This window comes from Athene noctua, chromosome 3, assembly GCF_965140245.1.
Source record: "Athene noctua chromosome 3, bAthNoc1.hap1.1, whole genome shotgun sequence".
Lineage (NCBI taxonomy): Eukaryota > Metazoa > Chordata > Aves > Strigiformes > Strigidae > Athene > Athene noctua.
This window is the reverse complement of record NC_134039.1, coordinates 9,605,327-9,631,635: the sequence shown is the minus strand read 5'-3', so window position 1 is coordinate 9,631,635 and position 26,309 is coordinate 9,605,327. Positions and strand designations below refer to the sequence as shown.

Here is a 26,309-nt window from a genome sequence, read left to right as displayed (position 1 = left end):
AGCACAGGGTCTGCCAGAATGCACAGATCCTGGCGGTCAGCCTTTTCCCACAGATATGCTGGGTGATGGCAGTAAGTGTGTTGGCATCAGTACAGAACAGGGGGAGTTGTGCAGGGTTTTACATCTGCTTGGTTTCAGCAAGTCAGCACCAAAAGTGGCTGCAGCTCAGCTAAGCATCTGAGTCAGAGCATTCAATGTCTGTAGCTTTGTTGGGATGCAGTAATCTGTTTGATCATGCCTTAGGCTGAATTCCATCTGGCCAGAGGAGCTGCTGAAGGAGGATATTGTGCATAGATGAATTTGAGGAGAGGTCTCACAAGCTTCGCTAAAGGGTCCAGTTCAGTTGTAGTTCCTCATGGAGTCTAATCTCCATAGCAGGCAGAATTGGGCACAGGCATCAGAGAAAGTGCCAGCAGGCTTTTCTGACTTGCTTTGCAGTATCAGTTGAGATGTATCAGTGTTAGAAACAAGATCTTATCCTACAGCTAGACCATGCTCTGTTCCACAAAATGATGAAAGTGCGTGGAGAGAAATGGGAAAATTATTGAATAGAAATAGACAACAGATCTGGGGTCAAGAATGCTGGACCCATACACTACAGCCTTCTCTCCTGGGCCATGCAAGTAAGCAAGCAAGGAGTAGAGAAGGTATAGACACAGTCACAGTTCTTCTCCCATTCTTTGCACAGTTTGGTGGATTTGGGGGATGGGAATGATACTTTGTAATTGACTAATCTGATTATGCTCTTTCCTATCAGTGGATGTTTCTTGGGGCAAAGCTTTCTTGACCTTTTCCTCAAGGTAATGTGGTGTTAAGCCAGGCCCAAGCCATCTCTGAGACAAAAGGTACCTGTTAACACAAGTGGTAACAGTAACAGAACTGTCTCAGGGGAGGATTTAAAAAAGCTCTGAAGCAGATGGGGAAACCCCTGAATGATCCAGGCCAAAGATGAATGAGCCTAAAAATCCTACACTTGCCATGTAAGATTGAGGAGATAAGCGTTGTTTGTGTTTCACAGCAGTGAGAATAAGGAAACCATAGCTGTGTGGGAGCAGAGTTATATTTGGCACTATTGTTTTCTTTCCTGCTGCCATGGCAAAGAAGTTTAAGACTGAACACCACAATAGAATGTGGTAAATAAACACAGATCTCCTGTACCTGACTTCATAAAAGAAAAGCGTGCTCTCTAGATATAGGACTAGAACTTGAGTTTAGATGAATAGAGCCAATCCCTGTTATGAAGAGAAAAGAGAATTTATTCCACTGTATTTAGAATCTTTCTAAAACCTCCCAGAGCTACAGAGCTTGGAGCCTGAAATCCAGTTCTCATTCTGGCAGAGTGAAAATACTGGGTTGCAACTTAATTTTATTTTATTTCATTACTCTGGGAAGTCCTAGAAGCACGGCTAGAATTATTTCAAATAGAAAGAAACATGTCATGAAGAATAACATCCCTCTAGATCAGATGCCCTAACAAAATGAACACGCCTTTTGAAAAGTGGCAATTTATATTATTCCAGGAACAAGACTTCTAAAAGTCATCCTCTGCCTATTTCCCCCAGAGCAAAATGTAGTATAGGGAGGGAGGGAGGGAAAAATTACTTCAGAAGTTCCCAGATATCTCTGGTTTCTTCCATCCTTATTTGTTTGCATGAAGACAGATGCATAAGATGCTTTATAAGATGGTTTGGTTTGGTTTTTTTTTCCCTGATTTGTTTTGTCATCTCATATCATAGAAGAATTTAGGTGAAATAATTGGGAAACATAAAGTTCACAGTTTGATAGTGAATGTAATGAGAAGTGATGGGGCACAGTGTAAGGATGAAGGCAGAATAGACAATACATTCCTCATTTTTAAGCTGGGGCTGGCTCTGCTTGTGTTGGACTGTTGCAGTGCTAGAGATGTGAGGAGAGATGCAGTGGCAGAAATTACAGCTGGCAGTAATCAAGATGAAGGAATGCACCTTTGCAGCCATTTGTGGGTAACAGAACAGCTCCTGCAGTTAGCCATGTCTAAGGTTAATAGGTTGTGCAGACTACAATACAGAACTTTACAGAGGAAGTGCATTTTTCTACTTGTTGCTCATAAAGCTTTCTGTGTTTTGCATGGATGCTCAAGTAACTTAGTTAATTTTTATTACATTATTTTAAGAATGACCAAAATTACAAGTAACTAGATATTTAATTCAAGTTTATTCAGACACCTTTACTAGGTTTAAAAAGCCAACAGGGGATAAAAATCCTGTTAGCTCCAAGGTCCGCGCAGTACATGTTGCATGTTGTACTACTGGTATTGTAATCGCACTGTGAGAGAACAACACGAGAACACTTCTCTTTCCTGCCCTTACTTTGACTGTTCCATACATTCGGAGTGGAAAGGTTACAGCCTGTCAGAAAGAAAAGGTTCTCCTTATGTTCTACCTGCACAGGCATTCCTAAAACTATGTATCAGGATTGTCTGCAAAAGGGTTAAACAAGTACAGACCTGGATACTAATCCCTTGAAAAGGTGTATGTTGGTTTATATATGGTTTTTTATAATGTAATGACTTCTATCTGGCTCTTATGTATACAGGAGGCAATCAACAAAAGAACTATGGAGTTGCAAAAAGATAAGCCAGATCTTAATATATTTTTTTTAATCAATAAAAGCATACAAGATCTTCTACTGGCAGAAGGCAAGATCAAATCTTGAGCAAGGTACAGAGAAATGAGAGAGAGAACACAATTAAAGTTTACTAACTGAGAAAGAAATTGAAGGATCATTCTGAGGCTAATACAGTAGGGACAGAAGTTATTTGCATGCAAAACTCCTGGTCTACATGTGTCTCAAAACCAAAAAGCCAAGTAGCATAAAATAATGCCTAATTGTCAAAAGTGCCACATAATTTAGTTGGGATTTTACTTGAAAAATGTAAGACCTGTACCTTTTACTCGGTGCGTCTCACAGGGCAGCTGGATTTGTGGTCACTTTAGAGAAGTATGAGGTGAAATTTCAGTTCCATTGAAGGACAATGGTAAAAGGCCTGTTCACTCCAAAATTCCCTTGGATACCACCCATGAGATCTTTTTACCACTGCTTCTGTTGAGAAGCCAGTGCTGCTGTGAGAACAGGGACTGAGCTCCATTCAGGCAGCATCTCAAACTGCGTGGTCTGGTCTTGATTCGTTTGCTTGCACAACCCCACTGCAGTAATGAAAGGAAAATGATCCAACTTGGGTTTCAGATCAGGACCTGAATTTTCATGTCCAACAATTAGGAAATCCCTTCCCTCCCCACCCAGCTGTAAAATTAACTCATTTTCTCTGTAGGTCTTTAAAAGTTAATAATCATGAAACACAATGACGATGTATTTTATAGGGTGACTTTTCAGGCTGAAATTATGATTCAAAAATCAACATTTTGGACCCTTTGCTTTTTCCATCGATTTCAGCACAGAGTGAACTCCACTTTGTCCTGCCTGATCTAGCTTAATCTCTCCTTTCAGGGAAATCTCACTGCCTATGGCAATATCATTGCACAGGGATTTGCATAAATGTAGCTGAATATAAACATTTATATAAACATCTAGCTCATTTAGTACTTGACTTGTTTTATTTCAAACACAAATATAAATACCCATGCTCCTGTGTACAAGCATCCAAGCATGAGTATGCCATATTATACATATTTTATATATGCGGCATTAGATCCAAAAGTCCTGACATCTTTTTTTCAAAGGTTTGCTAGGTTTTTCTTTTTTTTTGTAAATTATTGGTAAAGAATATTTAAAGTGATGCATACTTTTCAGCTGTATTCTGAAAGGTGTGTCTCATAGTTTAAAATGTGCTGGATTTTAAAAAGAAGCAAACAAAGAAAAGAAAAAGGGATCATCTGATCAACTGCTCCGTTATTCTTCTCTTTTCCTGATCACCTCTGCCCTGGTATGTAGAAATTGGCTGATTTATTTAAATCCCAGGAACTCCCACGGCATATGGTTCATAAAGTAGCATTTACAGTGTGCATTGTAACACTTCATCACTGCTAGAAAGACTTGAAAGTAATATGGGTTCATGTTGTTCCAAAAGAAAAAATAGGGTAAAGGTATCTCTAATATTAAGATTTACTTTTGAGCCTACTGCTGTAAAATCAATTTTTGGAGAGGAATGGTATTTTCTGAATGACAACTGCCACCACCAAAAAAAAAAAATAAAAAAATTAAAAAGTCCCCTAGCCCAAAAACCCATCCTCAGAAAGTAGTTCTTCAACACTGCCTTTTTTCCCACAGCCTTGTGGAGCCCCCAACCCTGTCTGCAGAAAATGAAAGAGAGAGGGGTGGGATTAATGTGTAATTAAAGGGAATTTGGAAGGCTGAGATGTTGCGGAATGTTAGATCAGTAGCTGGAACAGCATGTGGTGTTCTTTAGGCAGGCTTCATTGAATCCATACAAAAAAAGAAAGAAGGGCTGCTTGCCTGTCTGCTCATTTATCAAACAGCTAGGCTGAACTTTCACAGCTCCACAAAAGTGTTTTACTGTTTGCTGAAGTTTTGCTCCAGAAATTAAAGCTGAACAACCTAGCGACTCTAAGTCTATGCTGAGTTTTTGACATCAGCCGCGTTACGCAAAGCTCTTGGAAACCGACACAGGTCAATTTTTACATGATACAAAGGGGAGATGATTATACATTTGTGGGGAGAAAAAAAAAAAAAAAAAAGAAGAAAAATTACTGAAGAAATGGTCAAATATGTGACATTGTAATGTCTTTATTTATATAGCACCTTTTGATCCAAATACGTGTTCCAGAGCTTTCAGTCATCAATCAGGATTAAATATTTATCGTGGTGGCAAAATGGAGAAAAAAAAATCTATATTATTTAATCAATTTTAATTGACGTGTTCTTCTAGTTGAGCAGTTATATTCCATCTTGTATGCCCATTTTCCTTTAATATCAGTCAGTGTCCACCTTGAAGAGGAAACATACAGCAATTTATATAATGAAAACACAATTAAAATATATTACAAATTTTAAAAGGAAGACATTCATTTTGTAAGTGAATCTTCAAGGCTTACTGCAGCCTTTCTTGCATGACTGTTCTGCTGGAAGAATTTTCCTCCTACTGCAGACCACACTGAGAATCAGGTTTAATCCTGTGAGGTTCTGAGCGCTGTCTTTCCAGTGACTACAGCAGAACTTTTTCATCAGGACTAGCCTGGTTGCAGTGGCTCTGATTACTGAAGACACAATCTAAATTCATTAATCCATTTCCTTAAATGCATCTGGCACTAAAGAAGTTTTGTTTTACAGTAGCAATGTTCTTTTAATCTCTGCTGACAGGCTAGAGTCCAGATTCTTGATGATACCCTGCTGTTTCTGAGATGCACTTGTTTTCCAGAGGATAAATTGATTACAAGCTATCTTTACAAATGCAACAGTTAGTCTTCCCTGGTAGAAGTGGTGCCCCTGTCAAATACCAAAATCTTTTCAGGGACTCATCTTTTAGAAACGGGAGTGTTTAATGGCAGGATTGTGAAGGTCTTTAAAGAATTGTGGCCTCCAAAACTCTCAAAGGGAGAATTTCCTCTATTTGTAGCAAAACCAATTTTGTTGATCCTGCAAACTGACACAAATAAATAGTAGGCCAATTCTAAGTACAGTCCTCCTTAGTTTAGAGGCAGGACTGATCTTAGATCTTTAAGGAAATGTACTCTACTCCAGTAACATCTGAAAGACTTTATTTAAATTAATGGTAGTTAATAGAAGTATAGTGATTTTTGAAGTCTCTTTCCCCTCTTTCAGTAATGAAAAAAAATCAAAAACTTTATTTCTGATTTCTCCTGCTATGCGTTTTGCTGATATTGCAGTACAGTTTTTCTGCTTTTCTGTCCTAACAGTCTATATTAAATTAAGTATTAGTAAATGTGCTTTTCATTTTTTTTCTAATATCAGTTCTGTTTATTTATTTGTAGATAATAAGGCAACAGTTTCCACAGCTAACGACGAGAAGACTTGGAACCAGAGGCCAATCAAAGTAAGCTGTGTATGGTATTATTATCATCTCATACAGGGCCCCATCTGGCTCTGGCTTTACTGAATAGAATAGTATAAGGTCAGGGAATAATTTGTCCAGTTGGAGACTTAAAACCCAACTCTGATGGAGGTTCCAGTGTAGTCTTTACATTGTCTTATTGATTCAGTGGTGATCCTGCAAAGGTACTCTAATGGAAGCCTTTTACTGATTTCATCAGCAGTATTTTCCATATTGTTCCTGTAATGTTTTTCATCTCAACTCACTTTACACAACGTAAAGGACATTCACACCCAGGAGTAATGGAACTACCATTGGAGGGTGGGGAATGACAGCTGGTTAACATCATGTTTCAGTTTAGAGGACAAGTGGAGAATGCTACCTGGAATTTAGGTGGGTATTGGTCTAAACTGAAATTGTCCACAAACCTGGATTTATACACCATTTTTCCTGTGTAATGAAGTCCGACATATCTTTAAGTGATCAACGAATTAGTTCATTGCATTACCCAAAAGATGATACTTCCTGAAAACAGTTCATCCTAATTCCAGAATGACAAATTGATTCAGAAAGAAGAATGCACTTCCTGGGGTATTTTATTTTTTCCAGTTGTTGACAAGATTTGATTCCACCAATTTATAAAGAGGGTAAAGTGATGTTTTTATACTTTTTTCTGCTTGTGGACTCCATGAAATTTTTCCAGTGGAGCTTTGAATATTTTTATGGGAAACATAAGCATATTAAAAAAATATCTATATATATAGAGAGATATATATGCTTTTCACAGAATTGTACAAGGTAGTCTAAGGGTAGTCTCTGTAGACTGCAAGTGGAAAGCTATGGAGGGAAGATGAAAACCTGGGACAATATATTTGCAGAATTTTGCTGATAAAGGTTCTCTTTCAAAACAAAGCCTAGAAACACAATATTGCTAAATGCTGAGAATTAAATAGGCTATGAGAATAGAACTTACATACTAAAGCTAGAATGACCCACTCTTTAAACAAAAGAAGAAATTAAGATGCTAAAAGAAATGCCATTAAAATTAACTCTACTGTGCTCTTTAACAAGTGGTCCATGACAAGCAGTATCTTTTCAATGGGACCAAATGTCCTTTCCCTCATCTTGAGATTCTCCTAATTTTTATAACTAACCTTTGTTTTTTCTAGAGCAGCCGTATTTAAGCAGCTCACTGAAGATTTGAAATCTCTTCCCAAATACAGATTCAGAGCTACCATAACATTATACATGACAAAGCTACCAGAAATCTCTCAGGAGCAAATTCTTGGCTAGTCCAACATCATATTAGGAAAGCAGGATAGGTCTGGACTCATGGAATCAGGATTTATCCCTGTATATAAGTCCTGTGGAGGTTCATAAAGACTGAGTGAAAGCATGCACAAGTTGCTTTATGGAAGCATTCATATGAGACTACCTGCTGTCAGCCATCAAATCACTCTGAGATTGGCTACAACTTTGTTATTTGTCTTCCTGTTTAATGAAAGGAATGAGCACTGCTTTATTCTAAACCGTTCCTCACACAGCTCCAGGAGTCTCTCAGAGGGGCAAGATGCTCTTCATCTGCTGACTGAAGGTGTCTTGCATCCCCAAAAGCTATGTCTGCTTACCCTCAATGAGGCTAAAAATCAATTAAACTTAATATTTCTTGCATATTTCCCCTCTAACCTGCATGCCTATCAGAGGGGCTTTCAGGTCATATACTCCTCTCAGACCACCTTTGCAATGGTTCTGCTCCCTGTCTAGCAAAGAAGAAGGGATTTCTGTAAAGCATGCTGTCTGTGCTCTACAAAATCCTTGGCCCCTGAGAGTCCCTTGTCACCCCTGAGGGGGAGATCATAGTCACTCAAATTTCATAGCCTTGGTAGGTATGAAATTGAGTTCTTCTGCTCCAAGAGGATGCCTACAGCTTTGTCAGTGGTTAACACACCAAGGATTATAGCATACAGAGGAGTCATTCTCGTCTGGTCCAATGAAGAGGATATAAACACACACACACTTTACATGCCTACTGTACTTCTTTACAATAAATACATGCCTTGCTACACTCAGCACAGCTGTAACTGAGCTCTGGTTTTGTTTTCAGAAACATCTGACTGCATTCCTGTTAAGCGTTATGTAAAGAAATTACTTTAGGCATTAACACTTCAGTCCCTTTATCGCCAACTGTGCTGGCCGATTGCTGCCAGTATGATTTTCATTCCACTTCCCTGCTACTGCCAAAGGAAATTCGGCCATAGAAGTGGTTAAGATTATCTGACTTCACACTGTTCTTCCTCCAGTCTTTTTATAGCATGGCTGCCTTGTAACATTACAAAGTTCAGAGCTACAATGGTGCTACACTCTTGGTCATCAGTTGTGAGGCTTTCTTTTTTGCAGCTGGGTTTATTGCTGTAAGCATGCAGCTGTTCTCTATCGCACTGAGCTTAGAAAGAGTTCCGCCAGAGGTGAGCCATGAGAAGGCAGCTAAACATAAAAGCCAATTTTTTTTCTGCTGTAGTTTGAAACTCTTCAATTATGTTCACAAGAGGTTAGTTCAACCAATGGAAACTACATGGTGTGAAGGCAATTTTGCTTCTTTCTTTGAAGGTGTGCTGCAGATACCGCATTCATGAGAGTAAAGAGGATTCCACTGTTTACCACAAAATTTTCTGTGTTGTCTGCATGTTATTCTGCTACAGATCAAACATTCAAGCCGTATTTATTGAATTAAGTTGAGGTTTTTTGATTAGCAATACAGAAAAGTGCTTGGAAAATAATCTCTGTAAACTGCACCAGTGAGTTTTTGCCATTTGGGATGGTAAAATTACTGAAGAAGGAAGTTATCTGGAAGAATTTTTGAGTTGATTTGGCTATTGCTGTCTATATGATTTTGAAGCTACCTGGAAAACTCTTTTATGTAGTTTACTGCCAAGTGCAATATACCAGAAACTCAATAATGCACAGTGAAATTCTACTACATTTTCCAGGCTTTAATTCATTTTTTTCTTGAACTGATTTAAGAGGAAACTTTGTATGAGACTGACCCCTGTTTAAATTACACAAACCTTTCAGTCCATCTAGAACTTTTGCAGTCCTGCTTGCCGTGACCTTTCCCCTTTTTTCCCCCCCTTCCCTTAGCAATTTGTGGTGCTAGCTCCCTGTAGCATTTCCTTTTAGTTTCCCCAACCCCAGACATACTGCACAGGATGTATGTGAGCTTTATGGCTCTTACATACAGTGCAGGCATGACAGCTGCTAGAGACCAAACTGGGGACTTGAACTGCAAGTTAGAGTTGTTACCATTCAAGCTAAAAAGCCACACTTCTACAGCTGGCGTTATAATCTGAGTGTTAGCACAGACTTGCCGTTAGCTATCTGTAACAGGTTAGGACCAATCTGGATCCTGGTTTCTGGTGTGAAACACATGTTTTGGCCTAAGCTCTGATGGGCAGATTTGGAGCCCATAGTGTGTCTTTCTAAAGTATTGAAGCTAGGAAATCACATTCATACCATGTCAGCATAATGCTTTAGTAAATCTCACTTGGGTTATTCAACATTGAGTTCAAGATAGCTTTTACTTTTAATGGACAATATGGAACGTCCTCAGTAGACATGTCAAGGGAGCCATGTACTAGAAGAAGTTTGGTACAACTCCCCAGGCCTCCTCTCAGCCCATCTATGCCGACAGAGAAGATTAGAGCTTCCAGATCTTTGCCACCACTTTCTGCTGGAATTATGACATGCATTGATCTGTGGGTGAATGACTATGGGTGAAAAAAGGAAAAAAGTCACCCAAGTTTATTTAAACTACCATCACTTAAATGCTACTCTTCCGCTAAGATGACCTTTGTAAAACCAGCTGATTTTGCCTAAAGCAAGCTTGGGTCCATTCAAGTGAACAGATTTGCTGGCAGCACTCTCGAGATCAGTAACTGTCTGAGGAGTACAACAAGCATCCAGAGATGGTAACATCTCCTGCCACAATAGTGGGATCCAGAAGACTGTGTCTCATCATGGTCTGATAGGCTGTAAGGTGAGAACTGGAAGATCACTGAAAATTCCATCTGGGAAAGTAGGGTGAATCAAAAGTATATGAGCAATACAATCTTATGACACCTTTTGTAATCATTAAAAATTTAGCTGATGGTTTGGTGGTGCCTACATCTGAGAAACGAAAATAAATTAGCAGATTATAGAAGGAATAAGATTATCTTTGCTGCTTTGATGCAGGAGTTGGATTGGATAATCAGTGCTTCCATTAACACCTATAATAAAGCTAAGTTGTAGCGCAAACTTGTGCCATAAGGCCACCAGTCCATTTCTATAGCACAGTCACACTGTGTAATTCCCACTGTGGCCTGCATAGTTACAGTGTTGTGTGGTATCGCTTGCTGATCTAAGCCCAGTGCTGATGCTAAGTAATGAAACAAATAATTTTGAACTGTACATTTCCTATCATTCATTGCTTTACAGCACAAGCCTCTGCCCCCTCTTTTCATTGAAGTGTTTTCAATTTTTGAAGCATTTCTGATCAACTCATTTGCAGTAAAGACTCAAGCTTTTCAGGGACCAAACCAGCCCTCGACAGCCTGAAAATCAGAGAACTGAAATAACAACAAAAGGACCAGTCCAGAGGGTCTGTACCTCTGCTTATCACTAAACTAAAGGAGCAGCTGCACAGCAGAGCTCTGCCAACAAGTGGCTTTAGGATGCTTTTTTTTTTTATAATAAGAAAAAAAATGGAAGTCTGTTATTTTCCTGCCCTGCAATAGAGTCAGCTTTATTAACTCTTAAAAGAGCTACTTTTACCAGAAGAATGAAAATTGGAAGCCAAATATGTTACCACAGTGTTCTGCTATAGAATCAATGCTTGTTAATAATATATAAACTATTGCACAGTCTGTTTTGCTGTAGAAATCATTAGCATTATGTTTCACTTACCTCCATATCTTTTTTTAAAAAAATTTTCAAACAATCTGCTTTCTAAAATACACATCTCTATGTGTCAGGTACCATTATTATGGAATTGCAGTGAAAGAAAACTCCCAGTATTATGATGTGATGTATTCTAAAAAAGGAGCAGCCTGGGTCAACGAAACAGGAAAAAAAGAAGTAACCAAACAGACAGTGGCGTATTCACCACGATCCAAACTGGGAACATTACTGCCAGAGTTTCCAAATGTCAAAGATCTAAATCTGCCAGCCAGTCTGCCAGAGGAGAAGGTAACGCTTTGGAAATCTTTTCTCAGCTTGTCTTGTTTTTTTTTTCCCTGCTCTGATGAAAGCTTTATCTAAGATATAAAGACTTTAAATTAGAGTACGTTTAATAATGCTTTGACTTTATTTATGGGGGACTTAATTACTTCATTTAATAGGAAGAAATATCTTCCCTTAAAGTAGGCAGCTGACGCTATCAGCTGTATATTTCTAAAGCCTGTGCACACTTCTTTTAAAGTTACATTACATACAGCAGGTGAGGTTTGAGGATAACTGTTTTTAAATATGTTATAGCTCTTTAATCTGTGAACACATTTGATGGCAAACTGAGAAACAGTTCTGATGCATTCTTGAGCAGAGAGGGACTTAGTATATTTATCCTTCTAGACTAGAAATTAAGAGAATCCTATCTGCACATATGACAAAAGTGCTCTGGCTGCTCTTGGCTGAGCTTGCGAGTTTTCTGATGCTATTCACATGTGTAGTATCAATGTAAAGTGGACAAAAGAATAGGGTTTTATAGTTCTTTATGTCCTAATTAGGGCCACATTCTCGTCTTTGATCTCACTGAGGCTTTTTGCTCCTCTTACATTTGAAGAATCCCCATTGACATAGAAAAATCCATGAATTCAAAGGGAGAATTTACTTTTAAGAAGAAAACTCATCTTAAAGCTAATCTAACTAATCTAACTAGACTCTAACTGATTTCATTATTTGTGCAATTGTGCATAGGTAAAATAAGAAAAAACTTTTTTGTGCTCTATATTCTGATAATTTTAAAAGCAGGTTTCTTAAAGTAGAACAACCTTTTGTGTGTCTCCCTCATTCTTTTTCAGGTTTCTACCTTTATTATGATGTATAGAACTCACTGTCAGAGGATACTAGACACTGTAATAAGAGCAAACTTTGATGAGGTATGGTTAGAAACTATAGTTGTAGTTTAATGATACATAAGGTATTGATGGATCTGAGAGCTTATTTTGAATGTGATATTACAAACTTACGGTTTTGTGGTGGCAGATCCTTTTCATGAGTGATGAACAATACCTATACTTGAGTATATAATATGTAACTGATAGCGTTAAATCTCACTTAGAACACTGTGTGAGTTAGAGGAATGAAAGCAATGGGAATGTTTTTGTCTCTTCATTCTCCAGCAGGATTAAGGTAGCAATATCCCCTTACAAGATGATGGACAATCCAGTTCTTACAATTCAAGAAGTCTGTCCACCACCACTTTTCAAAGGTTTGAGTTGGAACTGTCTGTTTGAAGGAATTCCTCTGAGTGTTCAACACAAACCCAGGGCAGGTGCCACAGCCAAAATGGCAGGCTCTGCTGGTCTCCTAACAATGATGTGGGGCAGTGGGGGGCCTACAGCCTCCCAGATATCCCATAAAGCTGTAGCTGAAGTCTTCAATTGCTCAGTTGTACTGCAGTGCAGCTAAGAACACACACACTGCTCAGCAGTTGATACCATCCATTAGAGATGGGTAAGGTTTGTACCTGCTGCATATCAACTGTATCTGAGGGCTTTCTGGCAGTGCATACAGACAGCTCTATAATTAGAGCTGAAAACCAAAACATTACTAGAATGCAAGCAGTTTCATCTTACATGTGGAGAAGGCCTCTAGTCCAGGAAAAGAAATCTGACTATAGAGATGCTGAGGGCCTGACTCAAATATGACATCCAGGTCCTGGAAAAAAATCAAAGGAAATGGGTCTTTTGACTCTGAACAATGGCAAGAAATTCCCTGCTTTTCTTCCTCTCATTGTTTAATTCTGATGCTCTTCTGATTTAAAGCTGAGGCTCTTTGAAGTCATTTTATCCACTCTAGATGTTTCCACGTGAGAGAAATATGTGACATATATTCAGGACATTTTGCTGGATGGGTCTCAAAATACTTTCTTAAGACAGGGTGTTATGTTTTGTTAGGGAATGTTTGTCTGAATCAGTGGTGGGGAGAGGGACTGAGCAGCATCAATATATAAATGACAAATATTCTCTACTGCACCTGGCACAGTTACTTATTTTGATACAGATTGTGTGCAAAAGGTTATCACTTATGAATGCCAGTATTCTGTCCCCTGTAGAACTGATCATATTGTCTGCTGAATAACACCTTTATTTCCTAAACAAAAATTTTCAGAGGTATATTTTGCTATGTCTGAAATGTCCCCATTTTCTTTTTTGTCTTTCTCCATTCTTTCTCCTCTTTCCTTCATAGTGGAGGAAAGAAGAAATCCCTAAGTGTAGTGTTTCTTTCCAAAATGAAGACAGAAAGTGGTATATTGACCCCTGTAAGCCATGTGCTATCCTTCTCTCTCTCCCTACACCAAGCCCTAGATTGCATTCCTTTGTATACAGGGACAGAGAGCAAAGAGAGAAAAAGGCTTGACATGTGGAAGCCAAAGAGTTACACTCACCAGCCACTGATGGAAGGTAAAAATCCGGTGGTTCCCGTGGGTCTCTCTCGTGTAGACACCCTGTCACCAACTCAGAGTGTCTGCTTGCCCTTTGGTTGATTATCCCACTGTGCACTGCATTACAGTATAAGCTGTCTAGTTAAGGAATATACCTTACCTGCATTGTACACCATCAGTCCAGCTCTGTGGCTGAACAAATGCTATATAAACAGATCATTTAAAGAAAATTGTATTTGTGGCTTTTGATTATTTTAATTTGAACATCCCTGCTTCTTCTTGTGATTGCAGGTTCAAAGTTTTCTTCTGCACTTTTGGCAAGGGATGCCTCCTCATATGCTGCCCGTATTGGGTTCTTCAACTGTAGTGAATATAGTGGGAGTCTGTGATTCAATTCTGTACAAAGCAATTTCTGGAGTTTTGATGCCAACGGTACTACAAGCATTACCTGACAGGTCAGTATAGCTAGCAGCACTGACCACTTCTAGCTCAGCTGTCTTTGTTATATGTCTTTTCCTCAAGAATGGCACAAGTTCTCAGAAAGCTGCTTGCCGCCGCCCATTTCCTGAGTTTAAATCACAGTGTCAATTCAAAGGTGTTGAAGAGCTGACACGTTCCTGAAGAAATGTTCAGATTTTAACAAGACTTGTATTGTGAAAAACTTGTTAATTTTTGTGTGATAAAGGATACCACCTTCTTCTTCGTTTATTAGTATCAAGCTGATAGTCATGTCCCAACTTTCAGGTTATGTCAGAAGTCTGCAGGCTGCAGACTGCCACACTATCTTCTGAAAATTTCAGACATTTCTCTGCTAGTCTGGGATAACAACATAACGGTATTCTGAATTACAGTGACAAGAGGAGCTGGCCTGCTTGCTCTATTTGTAAATACTCACATACATATTCAGGCACTGCAACCTAAGCATTTGTCTCTCTATGCACTCTTGAAACCCAATTGTTATTTGGCTTGCAAGAATTATAAAACATGAAGATCATACTTGTGAAGTCTTGGACATGCTGATTTAATTTAAATACTATCCTATGAAGAACAGATGTATGTTTATGTTAGGATCACTTTATTAGTATTAAGAAGTATTTGCCTCTTTTGTTTCAAAGGTAAATTCACTTTCCCAATCTGTGTGATAGATCTCAGCAGTTTTCTTCCTACCTGGAGCTCATGTGAGTCCAAGAGGTCTTGTTTGTATAGGTAAAGCAGGACAGAGATCAAGAGTTCACAGCAAAAAGGGTAATCACTGAATGCAGTCAACCTGTTTCTCCCTTTGATTTTCCAGGAAATTCTCTTTTTCTAAATATATGTGTACACCTTTAGTATTATTTTACTAATGTGTTCCTGAGGTTGAGTCATTTCTTGAGAATACTGCTCTCTGAGTTTCTTATTGGTGCTATATATTTGGCCCTCAAGATTTTAAAGTGTCTCTAATCATGGCGAATGTTTACAAGACGTTCTGCTCTCCTGTGCGCACTGTATGACTGATAAAGTACAGGCAAAGTATTTTTTCCACAAGAAACCTGTTATAAGCATGGGGTTTCCTTGATAAGACATGTACATTTTTACAGGCTTTGTCCCTCCACCCCCACCCCCCCCATCTATTTCATTGGAAGGATTAAACAGAACAGCAGTCCTTTTCTCAAGCTGCTTAGTTCTTTCATAGCAAATAAGGAGAGACTTGAGTGTGAATATAGACTTTTGTAATGCATATAAAGGGCCAGATTGTGGCTATTAAGCCATAGCCTGCACTGGAGGGGGTGAAGAAGGGTCTCATTGCAATGGAAGCTCCTGAAGGAAATCTTGCTGACTCAGCCAGAATCCTCTGAGGGACTTCCTGGGAACAAATATTGGCTGTCCAGAAAAGCCACTTTTTAGTGGGTGCAGCAGTTGTCATCCATCCCCTATCCCGTTAAGGTGTCTTTGTGGAGCAGAGCCGGCCTGTGGCCATGTTTATTTTACCAGCTCTGTTCTCAGTGCAGTGTGTTAGGAGTACAAACAGAAGAAGCTGCCTAGCTGAAAGAGGGAAAGTTCCTTGCATCTTTCCTCTCTTTCTCATTTGTGTATCTCGAGTATTGCTACAGGCAGTGCAGCAGCTCAGTCTGGCAGAACCAACTGTTAGGGTCCCTTGCACAACACCCTGCAACTTTTCCTGGAACCTGTCATTTTACACTGAGCAATTCCAAGAAGGGCAGAATGAGCTGTCTACCAACTTTAGCAGGAAATGATGGAGCCATCAGAAAAAGGTAGGAATGGAGGAGAGAGAAATCTCACTTGTCTGGGAAAGTTCCTGCCCTGTGCAGAGCTAAGCAGGCAGGCCCTGCTCCCCTCCACTTCCCCACCTGTGTGGGCTTGGCCTCGAAATTCCTCCCCACCATCATCACCCACTCCTTGGCTCCAGCCTGCAGCGTAGTTGGTTGTTGCTTCACTTGCGCATCCCTGAGTACATTTGTATAAATGTGGGCTTTTATGTTTGTACAAAGTGGGAATGATTTTATTTCAAGCTAAAAACAGTGTAAGTATCAAAGCGGTGCAGTACAGAGACTTTCATTCTTTGTGAGGTTTTGAACACAGTGGTATGTTTTCTTTCTCCTGCCAATGTTTTCAGAAGTTTTTCTTCACACCTACAAACCAAAATATATTAGCAACTCTGCATAATAATGAGTTGTAAATAACATGAAGACTCATTGTCTTCATGTGTTCACAGATCTTACAACATAAAGCACAGAGTAAACATGTTCTGATGTAGTAATTTCTCTTTTCAGTTTGACGCAGGTAATCCGAAAGTTTGCAAAGCAACTGGATGAGTGGCTGAAAGTAGCTCTCCATGATTTACCAGAAAACCTACGAAATATCAAATTTGAATGTATGTATTGCCCAATCTCTCTCCTGTTAACCTGGGATGCATACAGTGTTTATTGATTACAAATTAATTGGAAGTGAGACTCGTGTTCTTTTAGGAATTAAAACCCGTCAGCATTATAAATCTTGCATTTACTTACAATCTCCACTTGTTCATGAGAACCAATTTCATTTAGTGAAACAAGGCACTGCTCAAAATGAGAAGAATTGCTTTTTCTTTCTTGTGGATTCTGATAAGAAATTAATTCTGTTGATAGTAAGCAAACATTAAGGATGATATTAGGCAAAGGAAATTATTAAACAAACCTTTAGGCTAGCACAATTTGAATACAGCTTGAGGCCCTTACTCAAAAAAGTGCCAGAGTTAAAAATGAAGGAGATCAAATTACCCTGTCACCACAGGAAAGGGCACTAGTCCTTTTCAGACATGCTTTGTAGATGCCTGCAGTGCACATCACCTATTGATAAAGCCTGCTTTATTTCACGGCTCTCAATTCTTTGCCTTTCATGAGCACTAAATTCCACACCACAAAGTTAAAGGAAAAAAAAAAAAAAAACTAATTTAGGAGGATTAACTATTTTGATCAGCATGGAAAATTAGGTGTATATTTTCCTGAGAACACTCAGGATACAAGTTGGAACAGCTAATTTTAGGGGGGGTGTGGGGGGTGTGTGTTGTTTACTAATTTATTTTAAAAGTTACACAGAGTCAGAACTGGGAATATGCTTTATCACATCTTTGTCAATTCAAAAATATCGAGAATCTGCTACAGGAAGATCTCTTCCAGTCTTATAAGGGGGAGAGAAAGAGATGGACAATGCACTTTAGAGTAATTTTCAGTCTGTACTCTGTAACTGCCACTGTGTATGGTACAGAGGGAAAACCTACTCTGTGGCCAAGTCTAGGGCCTGTTTGGATAGATCTGAAAGTCTTTGGTGATTTGAAAAACTTGAGAGCATCCTACCTTTTACATGAGCCTTTGTTGCTTCTGCAGTTGTTTCCTCCTCATCAGAACTTGTGATAGTGTTCACAGCCAGTGGAGGTACTGACAGGAATAACTGCAAGCCTTGGTCATGTTTGCAAGTCCCAAGTCACAGATTTCAGACAGATGCAAAATACAACATTTTAAAAGTTCATCTTCCAAGTATAGGAAATAATACAAGGTCTATATCACTTGGAAAGAGCTAAGATAGGAGCAGAGGCCTGGCAAGTACCTCTTAGGCCATCTTACTATAGTATATTAGTACATCGTGTAATCTCTTTCAGAAACTTTGATCAAATTCTACCTGAAACTGTATCAGACTTTAGCTTCTACTAGTCCAGTCAAAAGACTCCTCCAAAACTGGTTTGCATTAAGATTTATCAACCTTTTCTAATTTCCACACATAATGTAGCTATCATTTTATGCCCGCTTGTTCTTGCACCAACATTTTTCTTTCTGTTAAAGAGTTTTTTCTGGTCTTCAGTTCCTTTGTGTACCAAGAGAAAATTTTCTATGCTCAACAAGAAAGCTCTTCCATTGTCCTCTACGTTTCTCTTGTCATCTCATTATTCACAGCATCTATAAATCATTGCTTGTAATATGCCTCTGTAAAACTGATTGAGCACCCAGATTTAAGGTTTTAGGTCAAGGTTTAAACTAAGTTAAAACTGAGCTATTTGAATGAACTTTATGTAGCCACAATTGTGTATGGGAAAGTGGATATATTTTTTTCATTCTTGTTTTAATTTAGTATTTTCAGAAGTAGTTTTCTTTATTTAGCACGGTATGTAAATATGTATCTCTTCTTTCCTGCAGTGTCCAGAAGATTCTCACAAATACTCCGGCGACAGACATCACTAAATCATCTCTGCCAGGTAAATATTTCAGTTACCCAGGTTTGCTGAATGCCATTTTTACTGACTATTCAAACAATTTTATGAATTGGTAGGCTAGACTTTATTCAAAGGAAGAGATCATGTTAGCAGTTTGTCTCCAATATTGATTGTAACCAACTTTACAAAATAAAAAAATAATCAGCAAAAAATGCTTTTCTAGACAACTGACAATCTCTGATCATTAAATTCAGCAGGGTATTTTTGTGAAACAAAATTATTATTTGATTTGAAGAGATGGTTCATTTTCAGGAAATAAATGAGAGAGATTCCGTTCATTTCAGAGCAGTTTGTATTAGGCCTATTGCAAGGCAAGAAAAATTTCTATATGCCTGACAGTAAATTCCAAGTCTAATTGTGTATTACATATCAAATGCAAATTAGTAAAAACCAAACCAGTTGAAATGCTGGGGTTTTAAATAGAAATATTCTTGTAACCGTAGCAAGTGAATATAAAAACTACTCTGAAGTGTTTGTTTTTCACCGGTTAGTTTAGATCACAATTACCTATCTATACGTCATGAGGCCAAATTCTGTGTAGTATTAAAAGGGGGAGTATGCATTGAATCCATTAGATTTTCACCCATGTTTTGGAGCAGGCAGTTTGTTTCCCATCACACTGAAAGCTCCACTCTTGGAAGGTGTATCCAACACCCCAGGTTAACTCTGTGAGTGGTGAAGCCCACGGGAAGAAGCTCTGGGGAAAAAATCCCACTCCCGCAAGGACTTCTTGTAGATTTCTGCGTCCATTATTTTGGTGGTGGAGGCAGGGGTGGTAACTTTCCCCAAACAGTGCAGATCATCGCTGAACTTTGGACATCCATAGGGATTCAAAGGAAATCAAGATACAGAGACCACAGCCTTCTGCATCATACTTGGGATGTAGCAATTTACTTACATGAAAGACTCTTCAAATGCATCATTTCCTTGGGGAAGCTGATAACCTTAGTGTGGGCTATCATCTCGGCTTAATTTACAGAGAGCTGGTATATATTACATGACCATGACCTTATGTCACTTCCTTTCCTCTCAGCCCATCCTCCCCATTATCAACAGCAGACCCCTATCTCAACCAGCCAATAAGCAGATCTGATGCAGAGGGAAAGGAGCTTTAACCTTTTTCATGTGGCTGAGGGAAGAATGAGAGTCTTCATAGTTTGTGAGAGGGGAGGGTGCCGACCTGAGTGGGGATTGTTTGGTTTTGGCTTGATTTTTCTTGTTGCTTTTTGTTTTTGAACTGAAGCTATAAGCCAAAACATTTATGGTGACAAAACTGGTCAAGAAAACCAACAGAGCTGTTAGAGATTAAGGAGTCTAGCAACAACACCACCAGATTAGTGTTGCTCATCAGGGTTTGTGATGGATGCAAACAAAATACTTGCAGCTGATTGAAGTAGGCAAAATCACTTGGGAGTTCTCTGTGGTTAGAGGGCCTGTAATGTCCATAAGACATCAAGCTGGTGGGTGGGGGTCCATGAGGAGAATCACCTTAGTGAGCCTAGCTAAGGAAGCATAAAAGGGGATAAAGCCTATTTTTTAACCTAATAAACCATGAACTAATGAATAGGTTGGATTGGATTACAGGCATCAAGAACGGTCATCCACAGTGCAGACATCACGTTTCAAATGCTGGAAGACTGGAGGAATGTGGATCTGAATAGCATTACCAAACAAACCCTCTATACTATGGAGGACTCGCGGGAGGAACACAGAAAGCTCATCATACAATGTAAGAGCAGAACCCTCAAATAAAGCCAGATGAACTTGGTTTCCTGCTGGAAACAAAGCTCAGTGAAAGTAACACTGTTTTTGCAGTCATTGGTTTGCTTGAAGGCTTAAGATAGAGACACTTATAGAAATGTAAGGCAAAGCCTTGTCAAGATGTTATGTTTTGAGGCATAGATGTGGGCACTCTTCCATTAACGAGTTTCTTTCTAGTATCCAGAACAGCCAATGGCACAAAAATTGCACCCAAATTCAGGAGGATTTTTTCCCTTGAACTTGAGCAAACTAAACCCATGAGTTAACCATTGATTCTGATAAAGTCCTGCTGTAGAACTGCAGGAGAGTTGTCTTTTGAATGGCTTTGACACTAAAGTAGCTGTGTATTTGAGTCCCTTGTAAACATTGATTTATAAAAAGCTCCATTTTACACTCCATTTTCACAAACAAGATCATTTGACGAGGTAAGATTTCACCCTGAGCTTTTATGAGTAAGTAGAAGTCCCATATCGAGCAAGCTCATTGGCTAATTTAGATTCTGCCTAGTGTAGTAAGGGCATGAACTGAAAAGTGACTTTGGAGATGTTGGCAAATTGGTTTTAGAGTCAAAGATCTTTTTCAAATATACAATGTAACTTGCATTGTCCAGCAAGTGTGCGTGGTTGTAAGCTTAGGTGTAACTCTAAGCACACTAAGTTTGTCCCTCTGAGGCACCAGAGGTGACCAGCTTTGTCTTTATCATCGTTCATAACCTCACTTCCCTGTGAACCCACCTGTTGTATTGCAATCTCTCTCCTGAGGAGGACCAGCCATCTTTTATCCAGAACCAGCCTTAATGGGGAGCAACCCAGGCAACCACTCGTGGGAGCCCTGCAAGGGTAGGTTTGCTAGTGGGGTACCTCTTTCAGTGAGTGGCTGGGAAGAGGAGGGGTGATAGCTTCACATGTACACTGGACCCTGCAAGGTTGACTTTGGCACTCATCCCACCATGTTAACACCAGAAGTCTTCTCAGTTTAGGGACAGGCTTTGTACTCTCTGTTAGTTCTGTTTTCAAGCAAGAAGTGCTTGGTACTCTTTCCTCTCTTCCTTAACCCTTGGTTCATTTCCCGACATGGCCCTCTTCCCTTTATGAGAAGAGAGAAACTTGACATGGCAGCAGGGGTGGTAGCATATAGTGAGACTGGAGTCTAGAAGCTGGGTGCATCCTTCTGTCATTTATTATGTCTTCAATATCTACCCATCATCCTCCTACTGGACAAAAAAGAGAGTTCTCAAAGTTGTAATCCCTAGTAGCAGCAACAGTTTTGGCTCTCATTCAGAAGATCCTTACTGTTTAGGAAAGCTTTTTGTATATGTGCTAGTTATTTAAATACAAATTTAATTGTAATAAAATCAAATGGAATTTTCCTGAATGCTAATGGATTTGAGCACATTTTCCCATATTTTAGGCCCATATAGTCCAATAAGTGATTACTCAGAAATGGTAATCTAGTGTGAATGTTCATCAGTGAGATGGGATTCCACTGAGATATGCAGATATGTATAGAGATTATTCTAGACCTTAATTTTTTTTACCCTTTGATGTTTATTTTACTTGGCCAAAGATCTTTTCAAAGATCACACTCTGTATGACTCATATGATATAGAGTAAAGGCCTACTTTCACATTCTTGGTATTAGTAATCAAGAAAGTATGATTTCCAGCTACTGTAACTGGAAAAATAAATGTTTATAAGCCAATATGCAAGCTTAGAGAGAAACAGAAAAATCAGTGGGTATAAGAGAATCTCTTTCCTGCTCTGCTATGGTAGCTTTGTCTGACATGGTTTCTTCTTTATTCCCTCTTTCTCAGATCCTGTTGAAGTATTTTTAAGTCATTAAAGGCTAAACCATTACTTTTCTCAAGTAGGTTGTTGTACACAGCTGCATTGCTCCAGCAGCAAAGCAGGCAGCTGCTTTGTTTTTCCATTCTTGCTCCCCTCTTTGCACGGCATATGAATTACTTCATCTGTTGTATCAGTCAGTTTTTGTCCAGCCAAGCACTCAGGTAAGGAGACAACATTTAGATTTCTCTGTGATCCTGTTCTGAATAAAGGGAGGTTGCCCATTCAACAGAACAATGAAACAAGATAAGGGGGGCCCAAATGTCATTATTTCCCTTCTTCCCCAACTAATGTTTCTCACCATGCAGCCTTTGCAATCCTAAATTAAGCAAAATTATAGTCAGGTGTCAAGCAAATGCATTCCTGCTCATCTTGCTGATCCAGCTTAGAGACCAGGGAGCTTGTTCTTTGCATTGTTGTTGGATAGCCTCTCTGGTTCCCTTCCCTAGCTATCATCTTTAAGATTTGCCTCCTCCACCTGCCTCCCTACCTTTTCTATGGTGGGAAATTCCTTTCTCCTGTTATTTATAATTAAGCATAAATGGAAATGCATGGCACATTGACATCATCCTGTAACACAGCAGGTAGAAAGTATCTTTCTTCCTGATTTACTGAGCTTTTTATTTTAGCTCAGTTGAAGAACAGTTTCTTAAGGTGTCAAAGCGCATGTTTCTTTGTTTTCCAGCCATTGATTCTCAGAGACTTGCAGTTTTAAGAGCTGCAGCTGAACGACTTGATTGTTTTTGCTTTCCATATTAAAATATGAACATGTGTACTTGGGAGAGGTTAAAGAGTATACAGGTTGCTTTTTGAAACTCTTCCTGAAAAATTAAGTATAGCATTTGTGCATTGACAGCAATTTGTTTTGAAGAAGTAGAAGTTTACGGAAAATCTTTGTGTGTGTGTGTGTGTGTGTGTGTGTATGTCTGGCATGGCAAATAGATGATTTGCAGCAGTTAAATCATGTTTTTGCAACTAAAGCATTATATAGATGAGAGCCCTATCAACAATACTCATCCACTTGGTGCTTAGAAGATTCTTTATGCATTTCTAAATTAATTTCATGCATGACCTTTTTCATCACCAGGGTCAAGGCCTAGCTTCGCACTCTTCGTAGAGAACACCATAAACGTTTCACTTCCGGACACACCAGACAGCTGAAGCTTAAATCACAAGATTAATTTTAAACAATATGTCCTGATTTGCTCACATTAAAATACCACTTCCAATGACTCCATCACTTTCAGTAGAAACAAGATAAGAGACCAAGCAAACTTACTGGGTTAGCACCAAGAAAGATCTATTTGTTATAGCTAAGCAATCTATTATAAAAACCACAGCAAACTTGTGATGTTATTGGCAGCTTTTTGTGATTTGTTTCTCTTTTGTTCAAAATGGAATCCAAGTACTAAGGTAGGCTATTTTTTCTCTGTCTGCCAGTGTATCAGGAGTTTGATCACCTTCTGGAGGAGCAGTCTCCCATTGAGTCATACATCGAGTGGCTGGATTCCATGGTGGACAGATGTGTTGTAAAGGTTGGTAAGCAGGAGTAAGGACCTGAGTCACTGATGTGCATTAAAAGCTCTATTCAGGTCCTAGATTTTTAGCAAAAATAGAAAAAAGGGAAAAAAAAAAAAAAAAAAAAAAAAAAAAAAAAAAAAACAGTCATTGGTAATGAGCAGGAATAAAACATCAGTGGACAAAATCTTGTCAGTTTTCAAGTTCAGTGTGAGAACAGCTCGCATTGAGGATTCTGCTTTTGTCTGCTCTTACCTATTCTGTCCCAAAAGATGATATTCAATAATGGAACAGGGTTGAGGTTTCCAATCAAATCAGTATTTCAGGGGTACAGAGAGATGAGTTCAGAGTAATCCTACCTACACGGTACAAATAAAAAGCATGATCTAGTCTGGCCTTTTAAGATTTTAATGAAAAGGATATTTAAACTAGCTAATTCATTTCTGTGCATTCAAACATAAGGAAGAAAGTCTACATTACCATTCAGTGAAGGACACATTTATGTTGCCTTTTGAGCTGATTTGGGATACCAAGGACTTGGTTTTTAAGTGCATGCAGAAAGCTACTAACAAATCTTCAAAAATATTTTCAGAAGTGATCAAGCATCACCATAATTTTACATAGAATATGAAACTATATGACTGATCATTTTAAATTCTGTCACTAACTATGCTTTGTATTAGGATGTTCAATTAGAATTTCAACTTTTCATTCCGGTTGTTAGAGCTAAGAAGCAGAAAAAGAAAATGCTGCCTCTCTCTGCTGCAAAAGATCCATACAGAAAACACGATACTTCCCTAGATTACTTGAAATATTTTGATAGCTTTTTTGAACTTTTCCTTTAGTCAGTGGAATGCAATTTGAAATTCAGACCGTAACTGTTAATATTTATAAAGAACTTAACATGAATTTTATTAGCTAATTGGATGAACCTGATTCTTTAACTCATATATGGCTATAGTAAATAACTTTTTGAAGAACTAATATGTAGAGTGTGCTTTTTGGAAAATATTTTTGCTAGTAAAATGACTGTGAATTCATAAAAATAAAACCATGAAGGAACAAAAATTTTTATATTCAGTAGTAAACTTTACTTGAAATATTAATATAAATTTTCAGTATAGAGCAAGCATTCTGGATTATAAATTGCTTCCTTGACTAAGAAGCAAGAATGAACATGTAAGTAATTAGGTTAAGAAGATCAGAACAATTTTTTGACAGTCCTTTATAAAGGAAATTCAGTCTTGGTGTTGAATAATACTCTAAGATTTCCTCTTTCTGAAGGCTCTGAAGGTGGCTTTCTGTAACTTTTTGTTTTGTTTTGTGGTTTGGTGTTTGGAGGGGGGTTAATTTTTAGTGTGTATTTTAATGTGAAGATAAAGGTAAGTAGTTTTTCAGTAAAAAAAAAGAAGACAGTTATGTGCATCAATCAGCTGTATGAGGTGGTAGAAATAAGTTTCTCCATGTCATATATATCTGTCTTCTTGCAGGTAGCTGCCAAGAGACAAGGCTCTTTGAAGAAAGTAGCTCAGCAGTTCCTCCTGATGTGGTCCTGTTTTGGCACTCGAGTGATTCGGGACATGACTTTGCACAGTGCACCCAGCTTTGGTACTTTCATTTTGTTGTAATAATTGCATGCCACAATCAAAAAATTCTGTATCCTGGCTTCTGATGTGCAGTTTAAAAGAAAACATAACCAGTTTTCACATTTCCAGGGCTCTATTAACAAAACAGTTGGGGCTACTGACATTCGGAAATAATGCTCAGACAGATGTCTGCCTTCAAGATTTAGCCAGGGGAGCTGAAAACATTACTACTTCCTTGTGTTTGTTGTTACCCAGTTGCTGGAGTTATCAGTCGCAGGTCAGCTGGAGGAGTTGATTACCAGAGCATTCCCTAATGCACTTCAGTGCAAAGTGATCCCAGTTACCCAAATCACTCTGACCACGTGTTATGCTAAAAGAGATGACTTTGCACTGAAGTGGGTGAAAAGCTCTCTGGGTAACCTGTTTACCAGTTCTGCTTTTAAAATACATAGCATTTTAAACTAGTCTTTGCAAAATGAGTGTGTTTCTGTACCCTGAACAGATTCTCTTCCATTTTCTTAGAATTCAGTCAGGGTGGAAGAATAGACTTTTACTTTTTAAATGAAAACGCATATTGCTTTTCTACAGTTTCAAAAAGGGCTTTGTCTTGAATCCTGGGGTACAAACAGTTAGGATTAAAATCAGTTAAAAGCAGAAGTGATTGAAAATGGACAGCTGTGTCATAAGTATGAACATTCACAGTCACTTGGAACCAGATTTTGCATGAAGGTTGTTTTTTATAAATGCATATTTGTCCAAACATGTTAGTAGAAGATTAATAATGAGTGAATTTATGAAGCACTGCATGGAACAACTGCAAGGTTTTCTGCCAGCTGAGCTTTGATAGCCTTTATGCTATTAGAACCATCTAACAGCATAAATTTAATAGTATAAATTCAGATACCATCAGAGAGAAACACAATATGATCTGTATTTATATTTTTAATATGAAACTACTTTCACTGTTTCCCATTGTAAAGAGTTTTCCAAACAGGTATTAGTGAGTCACCATTAGCCATCACGATAGAGATCATCCCCAGGACCATCACAATTTCCATCTGCTAACTTGTGTTTTCAGCACCAGTGACCTGGTCACATCTATTTTCCACCTCCTCTAGGACTCATTTTCTCTTTGAGTCACTGCAGCTTTTCTTTTGTTGTGGGCATAAAAGTAGCTGATACTGCTTAACAGTATACTTTCTCCCAATGT

General features: G+C 38.6%; 1 protein-coding gene across 1 annotated transcript in view; it reads left to right on the top strand.

Annotated features, from left to right (window-relative positions):
* The window catches only part of RFX4 (regulatory factor X4), a 95,975-nt gene that overhangs the window by 39,204 nt on the left and 30,462 nt on the right, over positions 1-26,309 (top strand). The window contains exons 5-13 of the mRNA XM_074901152.1: positions 5,949-6,010; positions 11,017-11,230; positions 12,061-12,138; positions 13,938-14,101; positions 16,418-16,518; positions 18,314-18,372; positions 19,975-20,119; positions 23,436-23,530; positions 25,004-25,121. Coding sequence (XP_074757253.1) covers positions 5,949-6,010; positions 11,017-11,230; positions 12,061-12,138; positions 13,938-14,101; positions 16,418-16,518; positions 18,314-18,372; positions 19,975-20,119; positions 23,436-23,530; positions 25,004-25,121 — 1,036 coding nt within the window. The remainder of the gene's footprint in view (positions 1-5,948; positions 6,011-11,016; positions 11,231-12,060; positions 12,139-13,937; positions 14,102-16,417; positions 16,519-18,313; positions 18,373-19,974; positions 20,120-23,435; positions 23,531-25,003; positions 25,122-26,309) is intronic.